Source organism: Urocampus carinirostris, chromosome 17 (genome assembly GCF_059441175.1).
Source record: "Urocampus carinirostris isolate Australia breed hairy pipefish chromosome 17, RoL_Ucar_1.0, whole genome shotgun sequence".
Taxonomy (NCBI): Eukaryota; Metazoa; Chordata; class Actinopteri; order Syngnathiformes; family Syngnathidae; genus Urocampus; species Urocampus carinirostris.
The window spans coordinates 2209429-2230600 of record NC_142365.1 but is presented as its reverse complement, the minus strand read 5'-3'; the positions used below and the strand labels follow the sequence as shown (position 1 = coordinate 2230600).

General features: G+C 40.8%; 2 protein-coding genes across 6 annotated transcripts in view; one reads left to right on the top strand and one right to left on the bottom strand.

The window, feature by feature from the left end:
* Positions 1-10781, top strand: part of supt20h (SPT20 homolog, SAGA complex component) — a 28634-nt gene extending 17853 nt beyond the window's left edge. The window contains exons 22-23 of one of the 4 annotated variants that reach the window (XM_088320841.1): positions 5163-5254; positions 9334-10781. In XM_088320841.1, coding sequence (XP_088176967.1) covers positions 5163-5254; positions 9334-9528 — 287 coding nt within the window. In that variant the 3' untranslated portion in view covers positions 9529-10781. The remainder of the gene's footprint in view (positions 1-5162; positions 5255-9333) is intronic. The other 3 variants (XM_088320842.1, XM_088320843.1, XM_088320844.1) reach the window with 3 other exon arrangements.
* Positions 2926-20978, bottom strand: exosc8 (exosome component 8). 2 transcript variants are annotated; one of them, XR_015847243.1, is made up of 13 exons: positions 20892-20978; positions 20705-20741; positions 20210-20273; positions 20043-20116; positions 19923-19968; positions 17510-17615; positions 17395-17440; positions 14871-14967; positions 13889-14009; positions 11427-11533; positions 9841-9946; positions 3246-4925; positions 2926-3022 (listed from the first exon to the last, which is right to left on the bottom strand). XR_015847243.1 is itself a non-coding variant. In XM_088320845.1 (11 exons), exons 1-11 carry the CDS (start codon positions 20906-20908, stop codon positions 9837-9839), a joined length of 825 nt encoding a protein of 274 aa, XP_088176971.1. In that variant the 5' UTR covers positions 20909-20978; the 3' UTR covers positions 9722-9836. The 2 variants fall into 2 exon arrangements, 1 of the variants encoding a protein (XP_088176971.1); XM_088320845.1 differs by lacking the exons at positions 2926-3022; positions 3246-4925 and having other exon boundaries at positions 9722-9946.
* Positions 20979-21172: the final 194 nt, after the last annotated feature.

Sequence of the window (21172 nt, the reverse complement as noted above, 5' to 3'; positions counted from 1 at the left end):
TGACGTGGCGTTCCGTGATTGGCAGAGGCTATTCATCAAACTCCTCCTCAGTGTTGAATGATAGCACTCTCAATCACAGCACGCGGTCATAGAACAAAGCCTCGTAATCATAATCCCATTGTTTCTTATTACAGTAGTGCTAGCATTCAAATTGAATTTGTGTGAATTTCTTTGGACTTCCTTGCGGTCTGTGCGGTCTACGGTGTGGCGATGGCCTCAAGTTCTAAAACCAAAGGCAGGAGTCTCAAGACTAGAACGTATGAAGAAAAGCTCGCTATCATTGAATTCCAAGAAAAGAATCAGCACATGAAGCAAAAAGACATCGCGGCGAAGTTTGGAATGAGCCCTCAAACTTTGAGCGACATTCTGAAAAGCAAGAAGAAGATAAAAGATATGTGTGCGACAGATTTTAGAGCTCCGACCGCTAAAAGGCAGAGGGTAAATGATCATCCAGATGTCGACAAAGCACTGATTTTGTGGTTTTAAGAACTTTTTTGATAATAAATCACGTTCATGTTACAAGATATCATTGCTTGGTATTTCATTTTACATATACAAGTATGCACTTTTCTAAGAGTTAAATTTCTTCTTAGTTCGAAATTTTGCGACCTCGGATAAGTCGGATCCTCGGATAAGTCGGATGAAAATGACCGGTCCATCTGGATCCGACTTATCCGAGGTTTACTGTATGCTAATAAAAGACAAAAGAAACCAAATCTGAATAAAATGATGACTCACAACACGTGGTAAGCTTTCTCTCCTGGCTTTGATCTCTTTGATCTCTGGCAAAACTAACATAAAATGCCACAGAAACAAAATGAAAATCAATCCAAACAGCTTGCCGACATCATTTTTGCCGTTCCATGTATTCCGTTGCTCCCCAAGCCTGCACAAAATTGTGTCATTTTATTTATATTTACTTTCTTTTGTCTTTTATTAGCATATTTGGTATTGGAGTAATCCAAAAGTCATTGAAAGTAATCCAGTTAAAGTAACCCTACCCAACCCTGTTCACTCTCGACATTAGGGCTGCAACTAACGATTATTTTAATGATCGATGAATCGGTCAATTATTTCTTCGTTTCGTCGATGAATCAAATTTCTTATTTTTAACACACGTTTTTGTTTTCATCCTCTGTTCAAATATCGAAGTTGGAGAGATCACAAAATAGTGCACAAAACAACTAAGTATTCGAGTGTGTTAAATGACTTATATATATATATATATATATATATAATATAAATGTATGCTATACTCCTGATACTCTTTTCTTACCACCTTACCCAAAGATCATTACATTTGGATTTATCATACAAAACAAAAATGAAGAAACGGCAATTCGTTTGATTTTATGTGTTGCAAAATTTGTATCTGCACATTCTCAGCGCACAAGAAACTCTAGCCAGGGCACAAAAATGAGGGCTCAAAATTACTCATTAAGAAGCGACTTAAGTCAAAGTTACAGTGCATGAAGGTCAAAATACACGGGTTCCCCTGACGTTGTGTCCTAACTGCGGTATTTTGAAGTCGAGTCGAAGGAGAACGAAGTTGAGTAAAGTTAGTAGAGAACCGGCTTCTTCGGCTCGGCTCACTAAAAGGAACCGGCTCTTTCGGGTCCTAAACGGCTCATCAGGTTGTTTTTGCTTCTTTAATCCCAACATGACCAAATATTATGTAAAATTATGCACAACATGACTTAAAGGAAGGGGGGAATAGAACAACAAAGAAAAAAATACCAAAATGAAAAAGTAGTGAAAAGCTGAGAAAAACAAAAGGAAGAGAAAAAAAGGAGGAAAAATTTAGAAAAAAAAGCCAGAAAAAAGAAAGGAAAAAAATGTAGGAAAAAAGTAAATAGAGATCAAAAAGAAAAAGTAACAAAAAAGTAGAGAAAAAAACACGGAAGAAAGAAGAAAAAGTTTGTGTTGCATTCAAATAATTTCCAATTATATCAAGTGAATCTTGTTCCCAACATTGTACTTCCACTAAAAAATGTGATTAAGTACAGTTTTGTATCTTAAACCCGACTCAATAAGCCCCCAAAAATGTTAATATTATGCGACAAAATATATCAGGAAATAAAAAGAAATGGATATCTTGTGAAAGAATTGTAAGAACAAACTGCGTTTGTAGGCCATCATACATGAGTCAATTCATTCAAAAGAGAAAAATAATTTTGCATTGCCGGAAACTCAGCAAAATGTAACTTGAGATGAAGTTTTAGACATGTTTGATAATTAATTGTCTTGCCACACTTGGGATTATTGTTGCTCACTGTTGTTTCCAGCGTTGCTCACCGACTTTGTGTGAACACTCAGACCCGTGGAAAATTGGAGGGAACATTGCATGCAATGCAACTTATTTGCTTTGATGAATTGTGCTTAGTGGCTCATAAATCACAAACACAATAAATTGATAAGGAAATGAGTTGCCAACGCTTTTAATAATCGATTTTTATCAATTCGTTGTTGCAGCCCTACCGAACGCACACATTTCCCACTTGTTCATGTAACTACCGCGGGTGCCACAAGTGTGGTAACATAATCCCTAGACCAGGGGCGGGCAAACTTTTCGAGGCACTGGGGTCGGGCTGGAGGGGAAGAAAAGGCTGATCGATGTATTGAATTTTTTGTATATGCAGATAGAGGGTCGAAAATCTGATACCACGGCAATACACGAGGGAAAAAGATAACATAAGCCACTTCATTTCTTTGCGATTGCATTAACATGTACGAGTTGTGTTTTATTGTCTATTTGTTTATAAAGGGACCGTTTCGTCCAAATGCTTTTGAAACACTCAAAATATACAAATGTATTTATTTACAAGTGAAAACTTCAGTTAAACGTAATAGAATAACATCTCCCTTTCCAAGGACCATGTTTGAACTTTTTGGATTGAAAAGCACTTAGGGCTACTTCAAGTCAAGTCTTGTTTATTTGTTTGGCCCTTCATCACGAGGAGTCTCAAAGAGCTGCTTAGACCACAGATTATTGCAAACCACAAACCCTTGATCTAGAACAGACCTGGTCACTCCGGTCCTGGAGGGCCATACGTCCTGCCAGATTTTGAAGTTTGCTCTTCTTTAACTCAGGTGATACAAATGATAACCTCGTTAGCAAGCTAGCAAGTGCTCGTTAACTATACTGGTGATTGGAATCACCTGTATTGGATCAGAGAAACCTCAAAAATCATGCAGAACATACGGCCCTCCAGGACCGGAGTGCCCAGGTCTGATCTAGAACATACATGAGGGCAAGGAAAAACTCAAAAACCTCAACATGAGGAAGAGACCACACATGAAGTCATCCCTTTCCAGGATGACCAGGCCAAAATAGATGTGGCAATAACAATTAATACACTTCAGGAGTTGTTTTATTGCACAAAATGTTATATATTGATCGATTAAATTTGATTTTTATGAAAGCAAGTCCAGAAAATGTAGCCAGCTTTTTGATCGTTGGCCATGAGCAGAATCAATAATACAGGTTTTATGTAGGCACTAAAAGGGACCCAGAGGGACATCAAAATGACAATGCATATTAATTAAGAGTACTTTTTAGCGTCGTATTAATAATAATAATAATAATAATAATTTCCTTGTATTGTCATGATTGATTCAATGATTTGAAATTCTTTCTAATTTTTAATGAAAACGATGACCTGAATTTGGGAACTTTGCTGTTAGATTTCGTAACTATTATAGAAAGGGGCTTAATTTTCTTTCAACTTTTGCAAAAACACCCTGCTATAGTTTGGTTTTCTATTTTATTTTTTCATCCGGGTGAGTGCAAACGTATCGCCCTAAACAGTTCATGACGTCTGGTGTTCATTTTAGCTGTGAAAAGTGATGGGTCCCGGGGACTCGCATGCTCAAAAATCTATGGGTCCCAACAGAGATCTATGGCTCCCCAAAATTTAATGTTATCGGGGTTGAAATTTTAAATAAAAAAATGGTATTGCTGAAATATGAATCTATATATTCATGCAGTTTTAGTCATCACAGTTAATTGGTAATAAAAAGCAGTTATCACTTCATATTTTTCAGTTCGTATATTCTTCGTGGTTTGCTGTCCCGCCACAGTTGTAATGCCTTCTCAAGGTCCAATCCATTATCATCCTCCTTATAGCATCACCAGGAATATTATTGAGTCCATTTGGGCACAAAAGTCTTTTTCTTGCTAGTATTCTTTTGTTTATTATCTTTCGTCGAATCGTTCGCTTCAACACACGTGTTTTCCTTGCCTCCGCGATCTTCCGAAGAATTTCTCCGCCGTTTTTTTGTGCTGGAATTATTGCCGTTGTTATCACTTTCTGCATTATGTTTCGACTTATTACTGACACTGAAGAAATTACCAATTTTATGTTGATTTTCACCTAATACTAACAGTTTTTCACTCAACGACAAGCACCACATCAATGACGTAATCTCGAAGCAACGAGATCTCGTTGGCCGAGGTCGGCGTGCAGACGAAAACTCGAACCGCGAGACCAAAACAACAATGGCGGATCTGCCTGACGAAAAGTTTGGAGTGCTGTAAATCTTTGTTAAAAAAAAAAAAGGTAATCGGGTAATAATGACAATTTTGTGTCAAAAAAGTTGCGTCCCGGGGACGGACGTTGATTGGACACTATGCGTCCCCAGCAAAAATGATGCGTCTAGGATGCAGGGACGCGGGCAAACCAGAACACTGGACGTCTATTTTAAGTGAAATAATGTTTCCTTTGGTTGATAAATGGTTGTAAGCGAATGCAGCTTTGGGAGTGCACCTCGCTTTGGTGACATCCACTGGACATATTGAAAACTGCAGGTCGTTTGTCTTCATAAGGGCTTCGTTTTCTTTTGTGCTTCTCCCAGCTTTGTCTCGCGGGCCGAATTAAATCCGTCGGCAGGCCCGATCCGACCCGCAGACCGTAGATTGCCGTCCTCTGCCGTAGACAAAACACTACAGTTGTACTCAACATCCATTTCTCCTCTGTTACGTTACTTTGTTTTTTGGATTTCCCCCCACCCCTTCCTTCATCTCCTTTTTTTCCCTCCTTCCATCGCATCTACTCCAAAATACCCTCTCCCGATTTCACAATTTTCATTGTCATCTTTTCCCTTTTGGGGAAACCCTAACCCCTCTCTGCACCGACCCACCCTTCTCCCTCCTTCACCATTAGTGCTGTCCCAGTTGGGCTGTGGGCTGGACGGGTCTGGGCCCCCCCCTCTGCCTTCTCCAAGGCTTCGACAGCAGCACCAGCCTCAGATCCAAGTAACTGTGACATGGACATACACACACACACGAGGCCCATGGATTGCATTTCACTAATAAAACATTACCGTATTTTCCCGAGCACGAGGCGCACCTAAAAGTTTCCGTTTTGTGGGCGTGTATGTAAGGTTAGGTTCACACTGCAGAGCCTCACGCTCAAATTTTTGTCAGGTCCCTCTCATTTCCAACTTCATGCGACTTGTAGGCCGTGTTTGAACCCGACAACTGTTCAGCTTGCGCACGTGAAGTCACACGCAACCCGTCCGTTGTTTGCAGAAGTACTCATGGATGCTAACGCTGCAGTGTATTGTGCTACTGGAGGCTGAACAGAGTTGTCCCCCCAAATATTTGTGAAATCTACATAACGTCCCCCCCGGTATGTAGATTTCTACGCTATGCGGATGAATATGGAAACCCGGCAGCCATGAGAGAATTGAAGTTTAATGAATCGAAGGTTCACAAGTGGAGGAAGCTGAAAAACGAACTCGACAAGTTTATATCCGCGTTTTTCTCCCGCTTTATTTCTAAATACAGAAATATGTATGCTTGTCTCGCAGGGTTGGGTAGGGTTACTTTACCTGGGTTACTTTCAATTACTTTTGGATTACTCCAATACAAAATATGCTAATAAAAGACAAAAGAAACTAAATATGAATGAAATGATGACTCACAACACGTGTTAAGCTTTCTGTCCTGGCTTTGATCTCTTTGATCTCCGGCAAAACGAACATCAAATGCGACAGAAACAAAATGAAAATCAATCCAAACAGCTTGCCAACATCATTTTTGCCGTTCCATGTATTCCATTACTCCCCAAGCATGCACAAAATTTAGTAATTTTATTCATATTTAGTTTTTGTCTTTTTTTAGTCTTTTTGGTATTGGAGTAATACAAAAGTAATTGAAAGTATCCCTACCCAACCCTGCTTGTCTGTGTTGACATAAAACGGCCCCAACAGAGGGGACCAGCACCCTACCATGCGGTGCGCCCTGTGTAGTGTTAAATTCAGTAATAGAAGCAGCTAAAGAGACTGCGCCCTTTCACGCGGTGCGCCCTATGCTCGTGAAACTACGGTCATCGGATTCAGTTTAATGGACCTGCACGAGCCACCCCCCCATTTTAGAAGCACATCGGCCGCTCCATCCGTGTCGTTTGTCAAGCATCGCGATTGGCCGCTGGCACACCGAGCATGGCAAAATGGTGTCGTCCGATTGGCTGCATGAGTGCTGTCGTTGTCACGGTTACCTTGGAGGATTGCCATTTTCGGGGGGAGTCGAGAAAAGTTGGTCCGAATTGGAATCGCCTCAGATGTTGTTATTGCGACATTCACTTTTAGAAATTCAACACTTCGATGTATTGATAACTGGCGTAAAAACATGACATTATATAAGCACATTTATGATCACGTCGCTTTAACAAACTGAGTGTACAGTCTACAGCAGGGGTTGGGAACCTTTTTAACCCAAAGAGCTATAAAAGCATTTTGAGAGAACAACACCATATAGGAATTGAAGACAAAATACAACACAACAGACAAAGGTTTCAGTGCATCTTATTTCACTGTGTCTCGTGAGATGATTTCATAAAAACAATGAAATAACAATTATGCCAGAGCCTGTGTCCAATATCAATAGACATACACTACTTAAAATCAGTCTCCTTGCTGTTACTTAAGAGTGTTTAAGCTAATTCTTCTTTTAAATTCTTCCAAAACAAGGTGGAAGCAAAGTTCTTTTGTGAAAGTCACGAAATACTACAAACGTAGAAACCAACGTACTTACCTTCAGTGCAGACTGCGCGAGGCAAGAGTGTGTACGTGCACGCTGTGTCCAGCTCCGCCCATTCTTACCGCTCACCAAATCAAATTGCCCTACATTCTTTGCAAGAGCTTGTGTAAAACATTTATTTTGGGTTAAGGTTTGTTCTGTGGCTACCGTTAGCCGTATGACAACCGTCTCTGCTCGAAGCGATCATTTTAATAATTGCTGGAATTTTATCTCCGAGCCTTATGTACTCATGAAAATAGAGCCACCTATGGCTAGCGAGCCATAGGTTCCCGACCCCTGGTCTACAGGCCTTTCTTTCAGTTACATAGCTCCAATGTAGTAGATGTGTCTACGAGTTTGGCCTTTCGTTTGCTGGCGCTTCACTAACATGCCTGCTCTGTATGATAAGCTTCTTGAGTATTTTCCTACTAAGATGTGCTTTTCCCTCACTAGTAAGAATATTCAACCGCTTAAACGATTTTTACCTTGTAAAATGCAATTCAACCGGTACTTCTCGATGTTTTGGATCGATCGAACAAAGGCTACCGATGCGCAGGGTTGGGTAGGGTTACTTGAACTGGATTACTTTCAATGACTTTTGGATGACTCCAATACCAAATATGCTCATAAAAGACCAAAAAAGGAAATATGTATAAAATGATGACTCACAACACGCGGTAAGCTTTCTCTCCTGGCTTTGATCTCTTTGATCTCCGGCAAAACTAACATCAAATGCGACAGAAACAAAATAAAAATCAAGCCAAACAGCTTGCCGACATCATTTTTGCCGTTCCATGTATTCCGTTACTCCCCAAGCCTGCACAAAATTGAGTCCTTTTATTCATATTTAGTTTATTTTGTCTTTTATGAGCATATTTTGTATTGGAGTAATCCAAAAGTCATTGAAAGTAATCAAGTTAAAGTAACCCTGCCGATGCTTGACGCATGCCTTCCAGTTTTAGTAGTGTCTGAACTCGTCATCCAACTACAGCGGGGCTCACCAAGGCGGTGCTCCCTAAGGGCTCTTGAGTCGCCCTTGAACCTGTTGTGAACATAGAATGAGAATCTATTCGTGTATTCAACAAATGTATTCATCCTTTTATTCATTTCTTTTGCAGAAAATACAACAAACTGAAGTGCTGGCTACTTTTTTTTTTTTAGCTAGTTAGCAAGGTAGCTAGCTTGCTTTTTACAATACAGTGGAACCTCGGTTTTGGAACGCCTCTCAGTTCGAACAAATCGGTGTCCGACCAAAAATTTCGAGAAATTCTTCCTTCGCTGTTTGGTCAAAAAAATCAGTCTGAACGCTGGTAATGTGTGAGTGCGTACGCTAGGGTGCCATGCTGAGCGGCGTACGGGTGTTTTAGCCCCTCAATATGTCTCCGAAGAAAGTCATCGCAAGCAGCAAAGTTGCTATAGGTGAAAAAAGAAAAGTAGTGCGTACAACTATTGCATTTAAGAAAGAAATAATAGCAGAATATGATTGAGGTGTGTGAGCGCCTTCTGCTGACCACCACAAAGGTAAGAAATCCTATTCATAAGATTACGATAATGCGAACGTACGATTAGCCTGGGTTAGCTTTAAGTTTACGTTAAACATTCAGGGTGTTGGAACGGAGCCCCCTTTCCAATGAACCGCTCACCACTTGTTGTGGAGACCCGGGTGCTAAATGACTTGTAAACGACCTGATTGTTTTATTTTTACACGTTCACGTTAGTGTAATATTTCGTACGGAAGATTACGATAACGCGGACGTACGATTAGCCTGGGTTAGCTTTATGTTCACGTTAAACATTCCAGGTAAACATTCAGGGTGTTGGAACGGATTAAAACGATTAACATTATTTTTAATGGGAAAAATGATTTCGGTGATCGAACAAATCGGTTTTCGAACAGGGTTCTGGAACGGATTATGGTCGAGAACCGAGCTTCCACTGTATTTGCATGCTATTTAGTTAACATTTTAGTTTTATTGGGCTGGTTACGAAGCAAAAGTTTTGGCCTCTTTTCTAACCAGCTATCTAGCTTTATTTGTAGCATTATTTCAGCTATTTAGGTGGCTGTTTACCTTTTAGTTTACTTGTCTGCCTTTCTAGCTAAGTTGCCATTTTAAAAATGTGTATTAAAGCGGATACCCTTTGCGACTTGATAAGGGTCAGAGACCCCACTGTTACACCAAATTTTCTTAGTAGTGAGGACCGACGTAATCAATGCTGAAAACACGCTTGTGACATCCTCCCGCCGCTATCGTCCTATCGGGAAAGCTCTTTTTGAACCTGCTCACGTCGATGGTTTTTGTTTCCCGATCCAGTTGCAATTCTTGCAGCACCGAACGCAGCATCAGCAGCAAACGGCTATGGCGGCGGCAGCTCCGCAGGGGGCGGCAGTGGGGCCGCCGCATACCGCCAACCAAGCAAGAAATAGGAGGAAGAGAAGCACGCCGCAGCCGTCGCCCAAACCCCGCCTGGCTGAAACGTTGCCCCCCGCCACCCCGAGACGCCAATGACCCAGAGGAAGGAAATCACGCCGGTGGGTTTTTTTTCCAAATGGCCGCGTAAAGAATCTCGACGGCGCAGAATAAACTGCTCCCGGGAACGGTAAGGGACGGGGGGGCCGTCTACCTCTCGAGCCGCTTTTGTACGCCCGGCCTCGGATTTGGAGCCGTGACTATCGACACATATTTCTGGACACCTAAATCTTTTTTTTAAGACGTCTTTGTCAGCAGTTTTATTGTTGTTAAAAAAAGAAGAGTATATATTGACAGTGAAAATACAACTTTTAGATATGAAAAACAAAAACAGTTTGCCGTATTTTTCACCGGGTGGTTTTGACCACTTTGTTGATGAGTTTATGGAGTTCCTTCTGTCGTACCGTCGCTCGGTTAATTAACTCCTGGAGCTTCTCCCCGGACAGAGATGTTCCGCCTATAAAAGAAAAATAGGTGAAGTGGCCATTTGCTCGGTTCCTGCAAGTTCAATTCAAGGCTTTAAGACTTTTTTAATGTCTTTAAGTCAAATTTAGATCAGGTCCACAAAAAAAAAATACAATTTAAAACAACTATTTTGGTGCTCATAAATGTACACTTTCTTATTGATGTGTTTTTAAGACTTTCAAAATTGGGATTCAAGGCATTTCAATGCCATTTAAGGCCTTACTTTTAGAAAAATGAATCCAATGCCGTTTAAGATTTTTCAAAGATCTGCGAGAACCCTGTTGATGTTATAACAAGACTTTGACATTGGAAGTGCAATAACAAAGTGTTTACGCTTTGTTAGTCGCTGTGAATGGGAACCATACCCCCTGCCATATGCAAAATAATCCCTTAAGCACATCTAGGCCCCATCATGAACATGATCTCTGCCAGCCTCCAAATGGGGATAATGGATTTCGGCCACACAGGCCTTGTTCATTTTAGGTCAAGTCATTTTTATTTGTATAGCCCTTAATCACAAAGAGTCTCAAAGGGCTGCACAGGTTATTGCACAGACTATTATTTCAGACTATTATGACAGCATCCCCTGATCTGAAACCAACATGAGGGCAAGGAAAAACTCAAAAACTTCAACGTGAGGAAAATGAAGAAACCTTGAGAAGGAACAGTCTCAAAGGGCTGCACAGACTATTGCACACCACAGACTATTATGGCAGCATCCCCTGATCTGAAAACAACATGAGGCCAAGGAAAAACTCAAAAACCTCAACATGAGGAAAATGAAGAAAAAGGTGGAAAAAAAAAAAACTGCCACACAAAACATTTGCTCTCTCAGGCCTTACTCTTATCAAAAGGTGACTTCAGATAGTGGATCACAGTCAAATCTGTGCAGTTTGTTTTAGGCGGACAACAGCGACCGGAGGGGGAAAAAAGCGCTCTGCCAGCCCTTGCTCTCACTAATTTTTTAAAATGGGATAATGTAATGCAGACCCAATCGTGCATTTAATTTCAGGCGTGCCAGACTAAAGTGCCTTCTGTCAGTCTCCGCTGGCAATATGGGATTTGAGGATAACGGATTGCAGTTTATCTCAGGCAGAAAAATAGAAACGGCAAAAAGAGCGCTACGTCTCCTCTCGCAGCAGTATAAGATTCAGCATAATGGATCGTGGCCGCACGAGTGCAGTTCACTTTTCTTGGGGAAAAAAAGAGCCAAGAGGCTTAAAGAATGCGCTCTGATCTCTGATGACTGAATATTGCTTAACCTGCGATGCGCTGATGCCGCAAAGTATGAAGCACAAAGTAGCGAGGCATTACAGTAGTCATGGAACCTGTGATTATAAGTCACTGGAGCTCAATGAAAGGCGGAATTATAGATTTTTAGCCAAGCGAATCCCAAGATTTAATGTTTGCGAAGTAGGACGTACCCCCGTTTGCACCGAGGCGTCACGAGACAAAAAAGATTGTGTCCTTACCCGGTTTGTGCACAGAACACAGACGCCCGTCCTCGTCCGTCACCACAGTGAGGCGAGCGGTGGCCAATCGCTCTTCTTCGGCCGTGGGGTCCGTCAAAAGGACGACGCTGCTCGACACAAAACACACGCCGGGTTTTAATACGGTCAGATCAACGTAAAGACTACAGGTGTCGCTGTTAGCTATTTCCCCTTTGACCAATACATTTCCCCTCTGCATTATATGCAGGGTTGGGTAGGGTTACTTTAACTGGATTACTTTCAATTACTCCAATACCAAATATGCTAATAAAAGACAAAAGAAACTCAATAGGAATAAAATGACTAAATTTTGTGCAGGCTTGGGGAGTAACGGAATACATGGAACGGCAAAAATGATGTCGGCAAGCTGTTTGGATTTATTTTCATTTTGTTTCCGTCGCATTTTATGTTAGTTTTGCCAGAGATCAAAGCCAGGAGAGAAAGCTTACCACGTGTTGCGAGTCATCATTTTATTCATTATAATTGAATGGTCAAGAAATCATTTTTAAGCCAACATTCAGTTCCTTTTATCAGGAGGATTTCAGACAGTTAAGTTTCAACCTTTTCAGGAACAATGCACAGGTGAGGTCACAGGTCCTAAGGTCTTTGACTCCACTTTTCAGTCATCAAGTGCAAAATTGAACAAAGTGCAAAAACGAGGTGCAGCAGATCAAATCTTTACACTTCAAGCGAAGCAAATTGAACACATTTGAAGTCAAAGCAGTTAACAGCAGCAGACAAATATCTCTAAAGCCTAAAGAGACTGGTTAACATTAAAAAGAGGTATGTAACGAAGTAAACATAAAAAAATAATTGCACAGTTCGAGCTCTGTTGACAAGACTTTAATGTGAACTTGTAAACCTAATGATAGGGTGCGTCGTTTGAAGTTTACTTAAGTGTGTGTTAATGAACAACTGAGTTCAAAGAGCCTTTATATGGATTTTTTTGCACCGTGCCTAGCAGCTATGATCATCATTGTTGTAAGAAAGGCTGGACAAAAGGAGAGTTTGTGCTGCAAGGTTGTTTTCATTGATTCTTGGATGAAATGGGTGAAAGGACTGTTTCGAATACAGTCCAACCAACAACCCCCAAAAAGATGGGGGAAAAAAACAAAACGTGTGCACAGGCTGCAATCAGTGTTCCCTCTAAGCTGCGCGCGTGCGCACTGCTCGCACATTCTCGGCGCACAAGAAAATCTGGCCAGCGCACAAAAATCAGGGCTCAAAATTACTAATTAAGAAGCGACTCACGTTAAAGTTACAGTGCATGAAGGTAAAAATACACGGGTTCCCCTGACGTTGTGTCCTAAATGCGGCATTTTGAAGTCGAGTCGAAGGAGAACGAAGTTGAGTAAAGTCAGTAGAGTTTGTCGGGGAACCGGCTTCTTTGGCTCGGCTCACTAAAAGGAACCGGCTCTTTCGGGTCCTAAACGGCTCTTGGGTTGTTTTTGCTTCTTTAATCTCAACATGACCAAAAATTATGCACAAAAGGACTTAAAGGAAGGGGGGAATTGAATAAAAAAGAAAAAAATACCAAAATGAAAAAGTGAAAAGCTGAGGAAAAAAGAAGAAATTTTTTAGAAAAAAGCCAGAAAAAAAGAAAGAAATGTAGGAAAAAAATAGAGAACAAAAAGAAAAAAGACCTGGGAAAAAATAAACAGATTTTTTTAAAGCAATTTAAAAAAAAGGAGAAAAAGTTTGTGTTGCATTCAAATAATTTCCAATGATATCAAGGGAATCTTGTTGCCAACATTGTACTTCCACTAAAAAAATTTAGTTCTGTATCTTACAACCGACTCAATAAGCCCCCAAAAATGTTAATATTATGTGACAAAAGATATCAGGAAAAAAAAAGAAATGGATATCTTGTGAAAGAATTGTAAAAACAAACGACGTTTGTAGGCCGTACAACCTTTGCAATAGTACATGAGTCAATTCATTCAAAAGAGAAAAATCATTTTGCATTGCCGGAAACTCAGCTAAATGTAACTTGATGTCAAGTTTTGGACATGTTTGATAATGACTCAGTTGCCACACTTGGGATTGCCGTTGCTCACTGTTGTTTCAAGCGTTGCTCATTGACTTTGTGTGAACGCTCAGACCCCTGGACAATTACAGGGAACATCGGCTGCAATGATGATTTCAGCCAGAAGATGGCATCAACGAGTAGAATATTTTTCAGGTAACGGGCAGACAAAATTATCTTGGACTCAAAGCTCAGAGTAATAGCTCTGTGTGACAATGCAATTTTTCCCTCGTTGCTAGAAAATAGAAATTGAACACAGGCAAATAAAAATATGTGCCTTTAAGGCTTAGCCTTGTCTCTACTGTAAAATAATAATAATATGGCCCTTACTTCTCTCAAGCTCAACTGTGTCCCTGATTTTCTGTCATTCACCGAAAAAAAAAGACATCACAAAGGGGAGGAGAAATCTCAGACTCACTCGTCAAAGATGCAGAAAGACGCGGCGAGGGGATGCTTGAGCACCTTCAAACCGCGCCGTTTGGCTAAATCCACCCGCGGCGCCCCGGTCTCGCCGTCGACCGAGACCTCGGGGAGCGTAGCTGCGAGAAAGGAGAGGACGGCGGGTGAGAAAAAAGGAGGGACGCCGTAGACCGGGGGTGTCAAACTCATTTAAGCTCGAGGGGCCACACGATAGAACAAACATTCTCTCGGGGGCCGGTTTAGTAGATTAGAGAGAAAGAAAAAAAGAGAGAAATAAGAGGAAGATAGGGAGAGAAAGATAAAGAGGGTGGGACAAAAAAGGGAAAGAGACAGCGAGAAAGAGAGAAAAACAGAAATAGTAAGAGAAGAAAGAGAACGAGAGAAAGAGGAGAGAAGAGAGAAGGAGAGAAAAAGAGAAAGTGGAAAGACAGAAGGGGAAAGCGTAAAGGAAAAAATGAAGAGAGCAAAAGGAGGTAAAAAGACCGAGAGAGAGACAAAAAGGAACAAAGAAAGAGAAATAGAGAGAGAGAGAGCGTGAGAAACAAGAGAAAAACAAATAGTGAGAGGGGGAAAGAAAGAGAAAGAATGAAATCCAAAGAGAAATAGAACGAGAGAAAAAGAGGAGAGAAGAGAGAAAGGGGAAAGACAGAAGGAAAGCAAGAGAGAGAAAGAGAGAGTAAAGGAAAAAATACAGAGAGAGCAAAAGAAGGTAAAAAGACAGAGAGAAAGAGACAAAAGGGAGCAAAGAAAGAGAAATAGAGACAGAGTGAAAGAGAGAGAGATAGAGAGAGAAATAAATACAAGTACAGTGTCTTTGTTCTAGGGACCTGGCTTTTGCAACATCAAGTGGACCCATTTCAACCTACAGCTCTCTTTCTCTTGCGCTTCTCTGAGCGTTGTCTCGCGGGCCGGATCCAATCCCCTAGCGGGCCTGATCCGGCCCGCGGGCCGCCTGTTTGGCACCCGTGCCTTCGACGTACCGTTCTTCAGGGCGGCCAGCAGAGCCGAGGCGCAAGCGTCCAAGGCGTTGCCGTCGTAATCCAGGCAAATCAGGTCGCAGTACAGGGACCAGCAAAGCTACACCGCAACCAAAACCACACGCTTAAAACCCGAATCCAAAACATTTATGAACATGACTACAGAGTATTTAAACATATGCCAGGGTTGGGTAGGGTTACTTTGACTGGATTACTTTCAATGACTTTTGGATTACTCCAATACCAAATACGCTAATAAAAGAAAAGAAACTAAATACGAATAAAATGACTCCATTTTGTGCAGGCTCGGGGAGTAACGGAAAAATGATGTTTGGATTGATTTTCATTTTGTTTCTGTGGCATTTGATGTTCGTTTTGCCGGAGATCAAAGCCAGGAGAGAAAGCTTACCACGTGTTGTGAGTCATCATTTGATTCCTATTGAGTTTCTTTTGTCTTTGATTAGCATATTTGGTATTGGAGTCATCCAAAAGTCATTGAAAGTAATCCAGTTAAAGTAACCCTACCCAACCCTGCATATTACAAATGACATGCAAAGTCATCCAACTCCGTACGCCGTTTGAACAGGGACTTTTAAATGCCTTTTAAAATCAAATTTAAGACCGCTAAAAGAAAAGATTAAAACAACTCGTCTTGCACAGAATACGCAGCGATTCGTACACATTACCCGGTATAACTTTTAGCCGTAGCCAAAAACGTTAGTCGGACTAATGGACACTTTCCCAAATTGCTATGTGTACCGTACCGAAGACTGCAAAGTCTGCTCTAAAAGGCCTGACTGAAACCAATATATGGCTCGGAGATAAAATACCACTTGTGCAACTACTTATTCTATGGATTGACACAGGTTCAAAGCCGGGGGTTTCATTCAGTATTTACAGCTCACAATGTCAGTTAACATTTAGAGCCCCGTTTATAGGAAAGCTTGTTAAACAATGGTTGACACTTTAACCCGACACAAACTTTAACCCAGAAGCTCCAGCAAATCGTCTAGAGCAGGGGTCGGGAACCTATGGCTCGCGGGCCATATATGGCTCTTTCTTTGAGTGCCTGTGGCTCAGAGACCAATTTGATTGCATGCAAATTTTCTCCATCTCGTTCAAAACTTCAGCCATTAATCATGTTCAGATACACGCAAAGCCAAACCAAAGCTGAATTAAAATGCAGTACTTCGCAGAATATATAAGGCACGTTTTTCACTACAATTTACAGTCAAGGTATCGCTCCCAAAAAAACTCGTTCTGGCTGTACAACGCTAAAGAATCCCTTATATAAAAGCTGACTATATAATCTGTGTTCAGTGTCCAGATACCTTATGATGAAATCCACGGAACAAACTGTAAATACGCCAAAACACCGGAAGAGAATTTAAAGTGATTTGATTGGGTAAGTGTGAGGGATGGGTGGAGCTATGCAAAAATTCCAAGCACTCCCATCTCTCACCCTACTCCGTCTGCGCCAAAGGTAAGCACATCAGGCTCCCTGTTTGCAGAATGTTGTGACGTTTTTATAAAATAACTGCTTGCATCTAGTTTTGAAACCAATATGTATGAAAAAAAGGTCAAAATGAGTTGAACCGATCTTGAGTCATTGCAAGGAAGAGACAAGTTTAAAGTGGTATGTTTGTTGATTTTGGGACACGGGCTCTGGCAATATTCTCTTTTCATCATTTTGATCAAATCATCAAAAATAAATATACTGAAGACTAAGCTTTTGGCCCAGGTTTAGCAATTTAGTAAATTTGTCTCATAATATATGGTGTGGCTCTTTCCCAACATAAAATTGATATATTTTGCTTTAGTGGCTCTTCTAGTCAAAAAGGTTCCCGACCCCTGATCTAGAGCAATCGGATTGGGTGAGCGGTAGCAATGGGCGGAGATGTACAATCTAATTCAAATAGCGCTTTCGAGTCACTAATAACCTCCTAAAGCGCTTTACAATGCTTCCCTTTGTACTCACACTAACTAACCACTAACTATCTGTTTATCAGGGGCATTAGGGATTCAGTGTCTTGCCCAAGGACACTTCGATATATTCCCTTTTGCCTGTCCTTATCGATGAACAAGCACAGGACGCGCACACTCTTTCGCCCGGCGCCGTCTGCACCGTAGGTACTTACGACGGTATGCTTGTTTGCAATATTTTGTGACTTTTTCACAAAAGAACTTTGCTTACACCTCGTTTTAAAACCATTACTCAGGACACAAATGGGCCTACACACTTTTAAGTAACTGCGGGAGGGAGACCAATTTTAAGCGGGATATTGAAATGGGACACCGGCTCTGGCATTATTATCATTTCATAGGTTTAATCAAGACACAGTGAAGTAAACTGCGCTGACAAATTAGGTTTTGTGTGGAGAGCAGGTTTAGCGCTTTTTTTTTTTTTTTGACTCAAATATTTTTGGTGTGACTCTCAAGAATGAAAATATTTTTGCTTTTACGGCTCAAAAAAGGTTTCCGACCCCTGCCTCACACCATTTGTAAAAATAGCAACTCGGAATCTCACCTTTCCTCGTTCGATGCACAAATCTTCGGTGTTTAAGACTTGTGAGCTGCAGTGACCGAAGAAAAGAAAGATCAGCCATCGGGAAACCTCAAGAAAGGGAAAAAATTGCCTTCACCTCTCTATGATGTCAGCTACAAACTGGCTGGCGGCCTGGGCTTGCTCGCTCGGTGGTCCGGGTCGGAACTGCGAGGAGCACAATGGCGGCAGGTCCACGTTGGGTACTGGAAGTACAAGTCAATTCCAGACATCACATTTGTAAATGGTTTTATGTTTTCAGTGTTTTTCGGGGATGTATTTTACAATTACCATATTTTCCGCACTATAAGGCGCACCGGGTTATAGGGCGCACCCCCAAAAATAGTTTTTGGTCCTATATTTTCCATACATAAGGCGCACCGGATGATAAGGCGCTACAACGGGAACATGGACAAAACAGTCAGATAGTTCAGTCCAACTTCTTACCCCCTTAACATTCCCAAAGCTTGCAAAGAAGCAAATACGTGTATCAGACATGTACAGAAACAGTGTCTGTACCATGTCATCAATCACTCAAATGCATCGTTCCAAATATCATTCGGAAAGTTAAAGTCTTCAAGAAATGCCAACCATTTCTTAGTTTCCATTTTATTTTTTGCTGGCAACTGTGTGGACAGCAAAGTAAGAATTTTATTGTGCAGGGAAACGGGGTTCTTTACTGTGCATATGACAATAAACACTTTGAATTGAATTGAGTTTAAAAATAGACTCATCACAGAAACATCAAGGTCGATCTAAAACAAGATACCGGGAAAATATAAAGCCGCATAGCTCACCTAAGTTCTCTTGCAGCCATCACGTTCAATAATGATACGTAACCATGGTCTTCTTACAACCGTGAGTGGAGTAAATCCAGGAGAGTCAAATATTTACAAATGCAGAATAGTAAAAAATGTTTTCTCTATGCCGTAGTGCAACCCAACGTGTGATTCACATCTTTTTCGGCCAATAGCAGGCTTTGTTTTGCCCCCTTTAGCCTATGCGAGCCTGTAAATAATAAAAAGGATCCGCCCCCTTTACCTCCGAATAACTTTAGCCAATAGCGATCGATTCAAATGATGATTGACACATTGGTTAGCCAATGAAATGCCGGTATATAAATCCCAGAATACACCGCGGACTACTTGGCGTTCGGGGGGAAATCTAGTCGGCGGCTGCTTGCATTAGTTGCAAGACTTTGCGACTTAATATTGATCCATATATAAGGCGCACTGTATTATAAGGCGCATGGTCAGCTTTTGAAAAAAATTAAAGGCTTTTAGGTGCGCCTTATAGTGCGGAAAATACGGTACCTTTAAAAAACTGTTTAGTGTGTTCATGGATTTTGAAGTTTATTTGTTGCTGCACTGAAAAGCCAATACGTATTTGAAGTGGGCCTTTTGTTGTCTCACGCAGGGATCCCGGTTGCTCGACTTTAAAGGTGCTTCGTTTAAAAAGGTTCCAAGATGAAATGAGTTCAAAGTTCACCGGAGAGTGAAACTAAAGTCTGTTATAATTTAATAGAATAATTGAATTCATTTTGTGCATATGTAGTATGCTGATCAAGGGACACCCAATACTACTTAGCCGTTCCACTTTCGCGGGTCTAAAAAATAATAATAAAAATTAAAAATATCAAAAAATATTTAAAAAATTAATAATGGAAAATATTAAATTCAAATGAGAAATGGCATTATTTTACAAAATTTAAAAACAAAATATTCAATTAGAATTAGTAATTGCATCATTTTACAAAATTTTAAAACACAAAGAAATGCGCGTATACGCTAAGCATCACGTGCATAAACGCAAGCTGATTGGCCAGCACTCGCTGAATACTCGAATCGACAATTGTTATTGTAAACAGGCAACATATTTTACAGGTTTTTTTTTTTTTTAATAACATGAATTTCACTCACACACACACACACACTCTCTCTCTCTCTCTCTCTCACTATGTCTCTCTCTATGTCTCCCTCTCTCTCACTATGTCTCTCTCTATGTCTCCCTCTCCCTATGTATGTATCTCTCTATGTCTCTCTCTCCCTATGTATGTATCTCTCTATGTCTCTCTCTCTCTCACTATGTCTCTCTTTATGTCTCCCTCTCCCTATGTATGTATCTCTCTATGTCTCTCTCTCTCTCTCTCTCTCTCTCTCTACCCGTATTCTATATGGTGTACTGTATACAGGGGGGTATACTGTATACCTGTATACGTTTTTTTAAGCATTTTTGAAGGGGCGCCGCTACTTCGCGGATTTTCAGTTTTCGCGGGTGGTCTTGGTCCCCATTAACCGCGATAACCGAGGGATTACTGCATTTCTTTCTTCTCCTTTTCCTGCATATTCTCTTTTTTTTATTTCATTCTTCCTTTTTTTCAAGCTTTTTACTTATTCTTCTTTATTCCTTCATTTGTTTCCTTTTTCCCACATCCACAATTCATTGGGTGGGCATAGCGCATCAGTGGATGGGCACTGCCCACCCCTCTGGTAACGCCCCTGCACCCAGCTCACCTATGAAACCTTTCCCCGGTGCTTCTACCGACGGGTTGGCCAGCTCCTGCAAAAAACACAAACTATTGAAATATCCACACTAGGTGCTCGTGGAACTTCAGTTTCTTTCTTATACTGTACCGCTTTGACCCCGCAGATGACAGTGGTGTTGCCTAACTTAACTAGGGCCGAGCCGTCTGCTGTACCGATTGACCCTGCGGACAGTTATTTCAAAACATGCATTAGGAGCATTTTACTGAAATGAATGGAAAGACTTGTGTTTTGGTCCTTGGAATTTCACAACTCACCAATGTTGACTGTCGTGGTTCGGAATTCTGTGAGTTGGCGTCCATCCGGTCGACAGTTTTCTTTCTGGAAATGTGACATAAGCAGGGTTGGGTAGGGTTACTTTAACTGGATTACTTTCAATGACTTTTGGATGACTCCAATGCCAAATATGCTAATAAAAGACAAAAGAAACTAAATATGAATAGAATTAGGACTCACAACACGTGGTTAGCTTTCTCTCCTGGCTTTGATCTCTTTGATCTCCGGCAAAACTGACAAAAAACATCTTTTTTGCCGTTCCATGTATTCCGTTACTCCCCAAGCCTGCACAAAATTTAGTAATTGTATTCCTATTGAGTTTCTTTTCTCTTTTATCAGCATATTTGGTATTGGAGTAATCCAAAGGTAATTAAAAGTAATCCAGTTAAAGTAATCCTACCCAACCCTGGACATAAGAAAAGATATAGTATGACTAAAATGATCATTCTAACAAAAAGGTTGAAGGTAAGACCCACCAGAAAGCTCCGGTGGTACTCCAAAGGCTGGGCCGTCCTGAACGCAAAACAAAATTGAAATGATTGAAACGGGATCGACATATTTCAGTCACAGGAGAGAACATATAAGAAAAGGAGATAGCAAATATTTGATAAATCCTCATATGATCTTTAGTGGGATCGTGGGAAAGTGTGTTAAAATTCTTACTTGAATCCAGCCGCCATGATGTTTTGATTGACCACGTGGTTTAAATTTGAACTACGGAAGCCTACGAGAGAAATCGAACGTCGAACATTTGTTTATTTTGAAATATAAGGTATGTTGTTCACATTAATACAGGCTGCATGGAGTAAGCCTGTTACAGTATATATAGATGAAGTTGGAAAAAAAAACCTGAAAGTAAAGAATATTTTAAAAAAATAAGTAAAAAAGAAAAGTTGAAGTTAATAGTGCGATTCTTCCTCCTGGCCAACAGATGTCACTGTTTC